A 14,134-nucleotide genomic window follows, 5' to 3' on the forward strand; every position below is an offset into this window, starting at 1 on the left:
AGCCACAACAAGAAAGGAGAAGAGTAGTTAAGCAAGATCTGAAATGAAAATGTTAAGATGGATGCTGGAAATACCCTTGAGAAAAAAGAACAATGAATGATGATGTCAGGAAAAAAAACTGGAATTTTAAGATCACAGTAAAAGCATGAGAAGTTAGACTGAAATGGTTTGGACAAGCTGTAAGAAGTGAAGAAGGATGTGCAATAAGAATGACACTGGAAATGCCAATGAAGAAATGAAAAAGTAAAAGAACACAGAGAAGAGACATGGTGGACAGGGATATGAGTGAGATTAGTACAATTAGAAGTCATGCACAGGACCACAATCTATAGAACAGGAAGACCTAAGCCCACATCAGAATAGGATCAAAGACACAAGATGAAAAAGTAATAGTAACAGCAATGTTTTGTCACACCCAGAATATTAAAAAGAAAGAAAATTTTTTTAACAAGAGTGCAAAACATGGATGCCTTATACCAAATGTTCCAAAAAGTCCCATAGATAGTTTAAAAATGTGCCCAATTTGCATTAAAAATATCAAAGAAATCATCTCATAGTAGGTAAAACATTACTGTCAATCTAGGCCTACATAAAGTGTAGTGTACCCCAAAAGTATATTATACATTGTAAGTCATAAAATATATTCTTTAATAGTAAGAAATAATGACTTCGTGTTGCAAGAACAATGCACCTGCAGGATTCATATTGCTAATATTGTCTACTAGTTTGTAAATCATTTGTCTGGTTTCTAGTTTGGTAATTGTTATGGGCACATACAGAAAGTTAATGTATGTGCATATAATTTATTATGGCCTGGTCTAACAGAAGAAATAAATCAACAAACAGCACAGGTTGCCTAATGTCAATCAAAATCAATACTAATCCAGAGATGCCAACTATTTCAAATGACTGAGCGTAATGATTATAGACAGAGCCCTTTCACAGTTTTATTCCTTTTAGATTTGCCAGAAACAAGACAATCTGCTGAATGAGGCCTCTTTTTTTCCATCTTGTGAACGATTACACTGGTGTTTCTATGCTGATTAGAAAACGAGAAATACCCATCTACATGAGCGCTGATTGGCTGACAAGCACTGATGATGTAACTATGGATTTTCCCACGTACCCAGTATGGAGAAGCACCACACTCAAACTATTGGTAGACGTCAGAGATACAAATATTTTTTATTATTTCAAGCACAAACATGATTATCGCAAGTAGCCGTTTGAACTATGTCTTTTATTTATTATCAAAATATATTTGTATCTCACTAGAAATTTTCTTTTCACCCCTTTCAAGCCCTGGGGGAACAATTTATCGCCTTAGTGTACAGGCCTATATAATATATAATAATTTGGGGGTTGCAATAAGTCTTAAAATTTGTCTGTATGAGTGTATAGTTGTAATGTATACACCAAAATCATAATGATTACTGCTCAAATCGTAATGGTTGGCATCTCTGCTAATCTCACAAATATAATGCTTTATATTTATCATCATGGTACAGTGTAAGTACGTTTTTTTATTAATGCATATTTTTGTAAATTTACTTCATTTAAGTCACAGATTTAGACCAAGATCTAAAATAAATCATAATATGTCTGTCATATATCCTTAATTTGATGATTACACTTGAAATCATTCAGATCCAAATTACTATTTTGATTTAGCCTACTATGTTCTAGTACTTGCCCAATGTAAGACCAAAGAAATATCATGTTGGTCATTTATTATGAACAGACACCACAGGTACTTGAAAAGAAACTTTAAATAATAAATTTTAACTGAACATTATGTGGGATGATTTTTTATATCACATGCAAATCACCCTGCTTAACTGTTTGGAATAATTTATAATGCAGTTATTAGTATATAATGACATTATTGTTGATTGAGGGTTCAATTTATCTTGATGTTTTGTAAAGTAAAAGGAATATTGAGTTCTGGAGCAATATATTTTTTCTACCTTTTAATATAGGTTTGTACAAGCATTATTTACTCATTTTATAAATTATAAAACACTGTCCATCAGTACATTACTTTTCCCAGGAACATTACAATTAACTGTATGTTCTGCACATATCAAATACATAAGCAGGGCAGATCACAATGTACATTCCATGACCAACTAAAATTATTATTTGTCTAAACATTTTCTAAGTAGATTAAGGTACCTGAAACAAAATATATTTCAAATATTGAAAGCATTAACACTAAGATTTCTTTGAGGTTTGTTTTTTACTAGTTGAGAGGGAAGAGAAGCTTAGACATTGAAGATAACTATGTTCCATAAAATTAACCCAGTCACAAGTGTTAAGTACAAAATAAACAAATTTGTATACACTTTTACACACATTAAGTATTTATACTATAACATTTAATCCAGTATATACACAAAAAATTAGATTTTGTAATGAAGTAATTTTACTAAAGATTTGTTTAAGAATATACTATCTTTTGTTACTGGTCCAAGTGCAAAGTTATTTTCATATTATGATTAAAAGAAGCTATTATTCATTTCCAAAATCTCAAATATCAATTATGCTATTTGTAAAATCTCCTAAATACATTTCAAACATTTGTTTTTAGTAAAACTTTATATTTCAACTGTTATTTTCTCAACCCTAACTTAATTATTTTGACCTACCTCATAACCACCAAGAAAAACGATTGAAATAAATATAAATTACCATTTTTTCTTTCTATAATTACTTCTAATTGTAGCATGACACGACATTTCTTTATCTTAAGTAGCTTCAAACTCATAACAGTATACAACTATTTATACTTAAATTTTATTGTTGTATTGCTCCGTAAACAACTAATTACTACTATTCATGCCATTATAAGTTATAAATCACCTGGAGATTATGGAGTTGCTGTTATGCCATCAAATTATATTACCCTCAAGCTACTTCAAAGTCCGAACTGCTTGAGCTTGAGAAACATTATAATATTATTATTATTTATTTTACTTAATCTAATCTTAACCACACAAAGTAGACCCTCAATTTTACATTTTAGTTACTTTTATAATGATAAAAAGAATAAACATGAAAAACAAGAAATAAAGTCCTTAACTGGATCTTTTTTTTTCTGTCAACTGTTGCTGACACTTAACCCTACTTTTTTTGTACTGATGATACTAATGCACCAAATAATTCTCATTTAATTATATAATGCGCCAAAGAACAAAAAATAATAACATTCAAAAAGCAGACAGTTTCCCATAACTATCACAATTGTGTCTGGTTCCTCACTGTGTGACGAAAACCATTATAAAACATTATAACTTGGTGTTACTGTGAAGTAACTGCAGTGAGAACAAACCTTGTTCAAACTGAGAAACTGACAATTCTCTGTTCAGAAAACATAAAATTCTCTATTCAGAAAATATAGTATAGTACATTATTTTATAGATAAAAAAACATTGGCTTTCTACTGATTAAAAATAATATTGAATTAAATTTAAGAGAGGACTATTAATAAATCCTGAAAAAAGGATCTAATAGTTGAGTGTAGCAAAAGAAGTCTGATTTTTTATGATAGCTCTGTAACCAAACAAAATTTAAAGTTATAAAAATTACGGTTTGTCTGAGCAATGACAATTTTATGGTGAGTAATTTGTGTTAAATTTGTACTTATTCGAGGGGTGATGAATAAAATAGAGAAGAGAGGATGTCTACAGAAAATACGCAACATCTCTCACATTAGGAGAAATTCATAACCTTTTTAAATATTGCCTTATAATATTAAGAACTTAAAACCTACAGTTATGTGAAAAAGTTAGGACACCCAATGAAAGCCTATGTATTTGTGTAACATTTTTGGATATATAGATATTTAATCACAATTTCAACAATTTTGAGAGATTATAGAAATATAACTAAACAATTAAAACTGAAGAAAAGACTTTTCAAGATCTTCTGTAAATGTAATTCTACAAAAATGCATATTCTAACAGAGGAAAAAGTTAGGACATCCTACTCCCTTATAGCTGGTGTGACCCCTTTAGGTGAAGTAACTGCAGTGAGATACTTCTTGTAGCCATCTACCAATCTCTGACATCGGTCTGAAGAAAGTTTGCCCCACTCCTGAATGCAGAATTCTTTCAGCTGTGAGATGTTTGAGGGGTTTCTTGCATGTACAGCCTGTTTCAGGTCACCCCACAGCATCTCAATGGGATTAAAATCTGGGCTTTGACTCGGCCATTCCAGGACTCTCCATTTATCAGTTTTGAGCTAGTCCTTGGTAGATTTACTGGTATGTTTTGGGTCATTGTCGTGTTGCAGGGTCCAGTTCTGCTTCAGCTTTAATTTTTGTACAGCTGGTCTCACATGATCCTCAAACACCCTCTGATACACAGTAGAATTCATGGTGGATTTTATGATTGTGAGCTATCTAGCTCCTGCTACACAAAGCAGCCCCAAACTATGACACTTCCACCTCCATGCTTCACAGTTGGTATGAGGTTCTTTTCCTGGAATGCTGTATTTGGTTTATGCCAAACATGTCCCCTGTTCTGGTGTCCAAATAATTCAATTTTGGACTCATCTGTCCAAAGAACATTATTCCATAAGTCCTGGTCTTTGTCTACATTCTCTTTGGCAAACTTCAGTCTGGTCTTGATGTTTCTCTCAGAGAGCAAAGATTTCCTCCTTGCACATCTCTCATACAAGTTAAACTTGTGTAGTATCTTTCTGATTGTAGAGGCATGCACTTTCACATCAACAGTAGCCAGAGCCTGCTGTAAGTCCCGTGATGACATGTTAGGGTGTTTGGAGACCTCTTTTAGCATCTTGCGGTCTGCTCTCAGGGTGAACTTGCTTGGACAACCAGACCTTGGCATGTTAGCAGTTGTTTTGAAAGCCCTCCACATGTTGACTATTTTCCGGACAGTGGAATGGCTGATTTCAAAATCTTTTGGGATCTTTTTAAATCCCTTACCACACTCATAAGCTGCTACAATTTTCTTTCTAAAGGCTTCAGACAGCTCTTTTGCTCTCACCATGGTGCTCACTCTCACTTCAACAGTCAGGAGCATATCAAACTAAATGTCTGAGGTTTAAATAGGGCAAGCCTCATTCAAAATGCTGAGTAACAATCTTCTAATCATGTGCACCTGGTGTAATACACCTGTGTGTGAGTTGAGCCATTTTAAATGGGAATAAATGTGGGGGTGTCCAAACTTTTTCCTCAGTTAGAATATGCATTTTTGTAGAATTACATTTACAGAAGATCTTGAAAAGTCTTTTCTTCAGTTTTAATTGTTTAGTTATATTCCTATAATCTCTCAGTATTGTTAAAATTGAGATTAAATATCTATATATCCAAAAATGTTACAAAAATATGCAGGCTTTCATAGGGTGTCTTAACTTTTTCACATGACTGTATATATTATTAAAACATTGATTATTAGCTACAATTTTATATTATACTAATTGGTATAATAAACAAAAAATAGTTTAATTACATTTTGAAAATAACTCACCAAAAATGCTCACTTAGACCCACTTGTTGGAAAAGGGTTATTTAGTGATATTTATTTTTACTCTTACCTCAATTTCATATCACTTGCTTCAGATTCTGATTTAAGCAATCTTGACTGATAATTTTCAAGCTTAGTAGCCTTTTCCTCGCATTCAGTTTTCTGTCATTTAGATAATGTATATGTTTATGAAAATAAAACATAACATGTATAACAATTATTGATCCTAAAAATACTTCATGCAAGGATTCCCTCATAATATATTGGAAAATGATAAAAAAAATACAAATATATTACTGAGCTTCGTATACTTACATATGTAATGATTGTTTGATACTTCTGACCCATGTACATTAACACAGCAAACACAATATCACAGAAAAATTACAGCAAGTTACAAAAATAAAAAATATTCAATAAAACATTATTATATGCAAAAAACAACAATTTAAAATGTAAGATGTTATTAATGTTGGTTAATGGACCTGCATAAAACAGAAATAAACAGTATGTAGGGCATACATATAGTAGTTTATATTACTATAAATAACAGGACAGACTGTTTAAAAAACAAAGGTTAAGCTCATGAACAGTTTAATATAGTAGTCAAGGTGTAATATTATCTTGGTGAATAATATTATACGAGTACAGGTATTTTCTTCATGTTTGAGAGATGGCAGCAATAACAGGGAAGGCACACGCAAGTGAGTTGCAATTATAAGCTTTCCTATAGTATTTTGTTGTGAAGTTAATTAATCTGGTTTCAATAGCTGGTAGACCAGAGTGTATTTCAAAAGAAACGGGAGTGTAGGTGGAGACGATGTATACCAATCATGACATTCTGTTTTGTAGTTTTTGTAATGTTATGTGCTGTTGTTTTTCTGTGTCATGTTACCACGTATGCATATTCCATAATGTATTTATGCATTATAGAATAGTGATTGTCTTGCATACACAATGTGGGTAATTTTCTTATGGTATGTTATTCTGGTTTGTAATTTTTTTTATAGATTTCTTTGATATGGTAGCTCCAATTGAGACTATGAGACTAAGATCTAGTGTGACACCTAAGAATTTCACAGTCTCGGAGAAGATGACAGGAGAGTTGTAAAGAGTTAGTTTGTCATTTCTGGTCTTCTTAGAATTTTTGTTCAGACTTCTATAAAAGACAGAACCATCCATTGCACCATGAAGTGATTCTGTTTAGTAGTTATAGTAACTTTGAGACAGCAAACACCAGATCTCTGGAAGTCCTCCAAAACTCGATATCACCTGCATATTGATATACATGCAAGAGATGTAACTGGTCATTAATGAATAATGTGAAAAGAGGTAGGCTGAGAACTAAGCCTTAGGTACAATGGCATTGCAAGTGAAGGGTTGTGAAACTGTTTTTGATTCCAAATTTGTCCATTCTTTTTTTTTTAAGAAATTGACCATCCATTATGTGAAGAGGATGGGTATTTTATGTTTGTATGTTTGATGAGTTTGTATTTCAGACATTTATAAAATACAATGTTAAGAGCTATTTGAATATCAAAGAAAGTATCCATGGTGACTTGAAATTTATTGAATCCATTGAAGGTTTATTCTATTAACCTGACAAGATGGTCAGTAGTTTGTATATTTTCCTACTGATATTTTGAATGTTTGACAGTGAATTATTGGATTCTAGCAGCCAGAGCAATCTAGTCATGATTATTTTTTGAGAAGCTTACCTATGCTGTTTATTAAGCTGATTAAATGAAAAACATTCAGGTTTTCAGAGCTTTGGCCTTTTTTTTAGGGATTAAAGTTATTATGGCTGATTTTCATATTTGTAGTATGTAGCCTGAGAAAATTGAAAACTTACAACAGGTTTTTTAGAGGTTTTATAAGACTGAGTGAAGCTGATTAAGTATAATGTTGGGGGATGTTATCTTCATGGGGTGCAGTATTTTTTAATTTGTGGAGGTAAATTTTGATTTCAGAAGTGGTTATAGAGTGGAGATGCTTGTTGTGGATAAATGTTTATTTTTGGTAGGTATGTTTTATGGGAAGGTGGCAAGAAAGAAATCTTTTGTGTGATGACTATTGTTGAGTTTTGTGGCATTTAACAAATGTATGCGTTCAAGAAGTATCATGAGAATAGGTTAGCTTTCTGAAAGTATGTGGTGGCTGTCATTTTCATTATTACTGTTATCAAAGTGACTATAGGTTTTTAATACTTTTCAAAATAGGGCAGGTTTGGATTTACATATGTCCAATCTATTTCAAAAGTTATTCTAGTTGTTCTTGTGTTGTATTTTAATTAGTTTTTGGTCTCACTTTCAGTTTGGTTAATTAAGTTTCAAAGCTAGATTTCTGGTTACTATGAATTCTCTACAGTCTAGACAATTAGATAACATAAAATCCTGTATTTCAAAAGTTAAGAGTCCATGAATTTTATGTAGATTTCCAAGTTTTATATAGCATGGTTTCATTAATCATTTTAGTTATTGCATAAGTAATATCGTTATAGTATTGTTTCAATTTATTACTGGCATTTAATGTAATCTTAGGTTCCAGAAATTTCTGTTCAAGACAGTTGTTAAATATTACCCAGTTTATTTTTATGAAATTTGAATTTGGAGTGTTGCAGATGTTGTTTATATAAGTAGGGAAGAAACTATGGCCATTTCTAACTTGGAAAGATACAGGGTAATGATTGTTGTTTGTGAGGCACGTTAAAGAGTGTAGGGTGATGGCTAGGTCAATTATTCTTTCACATTTTTTTATATACAGTTGTTTTAGGATTATAAACTTCAATAAAAGTCTGTACATGAAGAATGACTCCTTAATCATGGAGGTTTTAGAGTAACATTCATATTTAAATATAATTTTATTTTCAAAAAGGAATTAATCCTTTCAAATAGGAAGCAAAACTCACATGCACCCTGACAGCTTTTCAAATATATTTTCTTTGTACATAATTATTTGCAGGTCTGAATTTGTGAGAGTGCATCTTATACATATTAACACATGGATCACACAAAGAAATCTAAACCAAAATACAGTCAATATTGTAATTAAACTCCTACTTAATGCTCAGGTCCCTCTGTGTTTTATCTAGAAAGTGACTGATTTCACCAAATGTGTTTGGTCAGTTTTACACATTAAGTCTTGTAACAACAAAAACATACATCCAGCAGTGACTGGTGAGAGAATAAATTCATAATTTAAGAACTGAAAATATTCAATCATTATATTCTATTACATGAAACTACTGGAAATTGCAGAGTATAATACAAATAATGAAGATTATCTTTATTTTATTCACCTTCATTTAATTATTTAGCAACAGAAGATGTAAATACATAGTTCAACTACTTATGAAAAAATGCTCTTTAACAGTTTTTCTGTCACATGGAAAGATCCTGTGATTTAAAATGTTAAAATTAATTAAAATACATTTTTTAATAAACTCAAATAGCTTGTAAATTCAAAAAATTAGAGAAACATTCACACAAGTTTTTATTAGTTGTAAATAAAAAAACTTTTGTTTATTTTACTCGCACTGTTTCGTCAAGTTTGCTGGTATCATCAGATGGGCCCCCCCACCAGTACAGTAGTATGTCTACAGATTTACAATGCTAAAATCAGGGGTTCGATATACCTTGATGGGCTCAGCAGATAGCCCGATGTGGCTTTGCTATAATAAAACACACATACATCATCAGATGGGATACAAGAACTGATGTTAACAACATTTAATTCAAAAGATAATTATGTCAGAATCTATACCAATAGTAATCTACATGCATACAACTAAAGAACTGCAACAATGAAGTAATTTATCAACAAACTGTTAAATTTATGTATAAAAAATAAAAATTTTATATAGCAATTTTTTTGGTTTAAATACATTGACATTTTGTTCTCCAACCTTTGATAACTTTAATATGATTCACAACTTTTTATCACATTTAGACTGGAACCGTCATTTCTAAATGTTCTTTTTAAAAAGCAAGCACAGGCCTTCAACCTGGTGTATTTCATAAAATCTGACACACTGTACTTTATGTTTCTTGGAATTCCTTTTGTGACCAATGCAAAAAGCTAGGTATATTAACTTTCTCACCCTGAATATCCTTTACTGTGTATCACACAAGGTTTTACCATCTTAAATTCAAAATTTTATTAAATTACATTTAGCTTACATTATACCAATTAGTACAGCATAAAATCTTAGCTAATAATTCATATTTTAATAGTTTATAAGATTTAAGATCTTATTTTTATCAGGCAATATTTTTAAAAAATCCTGAATTTATCCGAGTGTGACATTTTTTCTCTCGGTATCTTCTCATTTCTACTTTATCAACTCCTCCAAAAACTATGAAATTAAACGTAAACCATTCACTATAAAATCGTTATTGCTCAGACAAGCCATACTAATTATAACCTTCAACTGTGTTTGGATAAAGAGCTATCAAATAAAAAATCAGACCTCTCCTGCTACACTCATCCCTCACATTTTCTCTTTCAAGATTTGTTAATGGTTCTCTCTTATGTTTAATTACATACTACTTATAACCAGTACAAAGTCAAGGTTTTTCAGCTATCAAATAATGTATTGTATATATTGTGTTCTGAACAAAGAATATTCAAATTTCGCTTTTAATTCAACTTTAGTTCCCACAGGAATCACAAAGGCTAGTTTCAATGCATTTTTAATGGCTCTTGTATCACAGTTAGAAAGCCAAAAAAGTTAGGATTGTTAGTGTAAATTGTCTGTTTTTTGCATGTTATTAGTAAATGTCCTTTGATGCTTTATTTAATGCACAATTACCATCACTTTAAAGAAAGTAGGGTTAACTGTCATCAACAGTCAAAACCAAAAAAAAAGAATAATTGAGTAAGTACTTTATCTCTTTTTTTTATTATTTATAGTTATAAAGGTAATTAAATATAAAAACAGAGACCTCTTTAAGTAGGTTAAGGTTTAATTAGGTAGGATAAACAATAATTATATAATAAAAATAATTTATGAGGCATACACATCATCAGTTTAGAGTAGCTTTTGAGTAATGAGTTGCATTCCCCAAGTGATTTGCAATTTATAATGGTATGAATAATAGTTACGCATCATTCAAAGGCCAATAAGACAATAAAATTTAATTATAAATAGATATACATAATAATAAGTTCAAAGCTACTTAAGAAAATTTTATGGAGTTTCACACTACATTTGCAGTCATTCTAGAATTAAAAGGAGGGTAATTTAGATTTATTCCAATTTGCTTTTTTGGTAGTTACGAGGTCAGTCAAAACAGAGTTAGGGTAAAGAAAATAACAGATAAAATATAAAGTTTTCCCAAAACAAACATTTGAAACGTATTTAGAATAATTTAGAAATTACATAAATGAAATTTGAGATTTTTGAGATGAAGAAAAGCATTTTTAATCTTAATATGAATATCATTTTTATTGTTTTTATCAAAACAATATCCTTGATATACTGATGGACAATTTCTTTTTCAGTTTTTTTTTTAAATTCTTCACTAAAAATGAGTTTTTGTATGTAAAAGACTTATAATGTGTACTGAAAGACTACCACCTTTTGTGAAGATACACACATTGTATCAAACGTTTGCAATATTAAATCTATAAAGACTCCACACAAGTACAAAAAGGACCAAACCCATGTGAAGAGTTAAAAGGTGCTATTCTATCACATAAAATGCTTTTGAATATGTCTAGGAAAAATCATTCTTTTGATTCTTCTCAGCAGAGAAGACATTAACAGATGAAAAGTAAAAGAAGCCCTATTTATAAAAAGCATAATCTTATTCTTAACAAACAGAAAGATGTTCACTTATATCTCTTTTTATCATTCTATTCTCTCTCATGCATAGAACAAATTTGAACATACAGACTCAGCCCTAAAAGTTCTATTTATTTTACCTAAGTTCATTGATAAATTACTTTTTGTTGAAATTGCTTAGTCATATGCTCAAAGAATCTCTAAGTGAAAAGCTGGATGTCCTAATATACTGAAATAATGTATTCATTTTATGAAACTAACAACCAAACAACTTATCACTTCACTTTCATGTGTTTCATGAAATTTTACTCAGAATACTACTTAATATGCAAGGACATTAGTCATACTATATAAATCTATAAGACTTGCAACAGTTACACAAACTAATGTGAATATATGTTACAGTATTATAATGGCATCAACTGACAAAGTACTTTGTAGCAACAAGGTTGTTTGAAAAGTAGCTAAAACAATTGAAAATATAACTGCCGATCTGCTTTTTTTCTTTTACTCTGTATGTTAATTCTTTGAATATCAGATCAAATTTTACACGAATAACTTAATTTCTTTTAAAATAATTATACAAGAGAATGGCTTAGAAATTCAAACTTCTTTCAAAGTTTCAAATATCTTTATAGCACACATAAAATGTCTTTGCAAAGTTTCTTTCAGAAGTGCATACTTTACTGTCTGTATGATCTTGCAGAATGTTATAGGAATATGATGATTAAAGCTGTGATTTAAATGATTACCTATGAACAACAATTAAATTGATTAATGTCATGTATATTATATCATGAAGATTGAAATTGTGGTTAAATCATTCTCATGATAATAATCAACTAATCAAAATTAGGTTTTATGATTATTAATATTTTTGATAATTTAGATTATATAAGTAATCAAAATATTACTATGATGTTTATTTGTTATTTAGCATAAAACTACATAATGGACTATTTGTGTTCAACCCAATTTCAGTCTCATAAACTTGTGATTTTTCTTTTACTTAAAGTTTACAATTTATAGATTATTTTTCTGTACACATGTAGTCTTACAAGACTTATTTAATGATCTAAGGCTGCCAAGTAATAAGTATAAATTAAATGAATAATGTAAGTACATGTACACACACTTAAAATAATGAATTTTACAGCATATTTTCTCAAGCCCTGGTGTAACATAAAAACCAGTAATTCAAATGAAAAGTTCCAAACAATCATTATGATGAAAAAAATACCAGTTTTTATATTCAAATATTTACCTTTTCAGCTAGCTGACTTTCTACATTCTCTAGTGTTTGTTGTATGCCCTTTAATTCACTGGATGATGCCTGATGTGCTGCTTTAATTTTTCTAAATACAATAATTGACACAAGTCACATTTTTACATGCAATAATCCACATCTCATTATTATTAGGTACATACAAAGTTTTATACATGCAGTCATATCATAAATTCACATTAAAAACAGTACTGTTGTGCATTTTATCTAATATACACAAATAAAAAGAAATTGAAGTTTTACAGGTTTTTGTAGCTAATAAAAATGTCTTTTAGTATTAATCTTTTACCAACCAGTATAGTAGTTACAATGATTGGTAGCCACATTAGATTCTTAAGAGAATGTACATTTACAGACTTTTACACACAGAATTTAACAAGTAAATCATTTGAAAAATTGTTTTTGCTTCAAAATAAAGTTATAGAAATGTTCTTTTAATAAGATATAATTCTACTGGACTGGTTAAATAAATTAAATTTCTATTTCAATCTGAGTTACCTTAAAACTTTAATAACTTAAACTAGCTTATATAAAAGAAAATTTGCCCTTGAGATATTACACAAGCCTGTCAAATATTTAATCAGTTTTATACTATGAAGACGTATTATCTCTGTCAATTACACATGAACCCTGTGGCTCACAGTTTGGTCCAACCAGCCTACAAGATCAAAGTTGTACTACTGATTTAAAGATAATTTATACAAAATAAGTGTGTACTCAGTCTTCCACAACTTTGTTTTTGAAATACTCCAGAGGTGACATGTATTGAATAAAAAGGTTTATAAAATTTTATGCACAAAAGTTTAAGAAAAAAAAAATCAAATCATTATTTTTGGTTGGTTTCAAAATGCTCTAAACATGTTCTTAGTTTGTAAACTTCCCAAATTTTTCTCTGATAATCATATAGCATTCACATACTCCAACTACAGTGGTTCCTAAACCCTCAGAGCCTGAGATGGGGTAATGGCAGGCTCTAGTGTTTTCCATCTTTGGCAGAAAAAGATTTACATGTAGCAAACTGCCAAATGGCCCAGTTGAAATGCATTTTCGAATATATGAGAATTTACAGCTTTGGGATGTTTGAAATGGGAATGGCAATTAAAAAGATTCAGAACTACAGCCATATGAGAAATGCCAAATTATTTTGAGCAAAATAGCACAGATAAAGCCTTTTAACTTCGACACAAGTGTAATTTTATCAATTTTAGTCAATTACTCTTCCTCAACCCCAAGTTACTATGATGTACTGTAACTACCTATATCCCAGCCTTGAGAAAATACAGAATCATAAACTAAACACATAATGAATGCTCTTCCCTGTTCTTTATTAACTACATAGGTGACTACAGCTCTCAGTCAAGCAGTCTTTTATAAGGATTGGAACAATGTGATGGAAGCTTAGCTTGGTGATGTGCTGCAGAAGTAAAGACTTTTGTGGACATCTTCTGCCTCAATTACAGTTCTTATATTTTTTATCATTTTATACTTCACTTGAATTATGATGATGTAACATGATAAATGTTTTTCATGGATTAAGATTAACACTCCTACGAAAAGTGGGGCCTATTAGGCCCC

The 14,134-nt window shown here is 30.4% G+C and overlaps 1 protein-coding gene across 22 annotated transcripts in view; it reads right to left on the reverse strand.

Annotated features, from left to right (window-relative positions):
* Window positions 1-14,134, reverse strand: part of LOC143253235 (sodium channel and clathrin linker 1-like) — an 88,532-nt gene that overhangs the window by 26,909 nt on the left and 47,489 nt on the right. For 18 of the 22 annotated variants that reach the window (XR_013029459.1, XR_013029460.1, XM_076506732.1 and 15 more), the window contains 3 exons: window positions 12,539-12,629; window positions 9,124-9,159; window positions 5,560-5,651 (listed from right to left, as the gene is read on the reverse strand). Coding sequence is in view for 20 of the 22 variants with exons in the window: in XM_076506732.1 (XP_076362847.1) it covers window positions 5,560-5,651; window positions 9,124-9,159; window positions 12,539-12,629 (219 nt within the window). In the remaining 2 variants the exon portion in view is untranslated. The remainder of the gene's footprint in view (window positions 1-5,559; window positions 5,652-9,123; window positions 9,160-12,538; window positions 12,630-14,134) is intronic. The other 4 variants (XM_076506730.1, XM_076506742.1, XM_076506731.1 and 1 more) reach the window with 1 other exon arrangement.

The sequence above is a fragment of the Tachypleus tridentatus genome, chromosome 6 (genome assembly GCF_004210375.1).
Source record: "Tachypleus tridentatus isolate NWPU-2018 chromosome 6, ASM421037v1, whole genome shotgun sequence".
Lineage (NCBI taxonomy): Eukaryota > Metazoa > Arthropoda > Merostomata > Xiphosura > Limulidae > Tachypleus > Tachypleus tridentatus.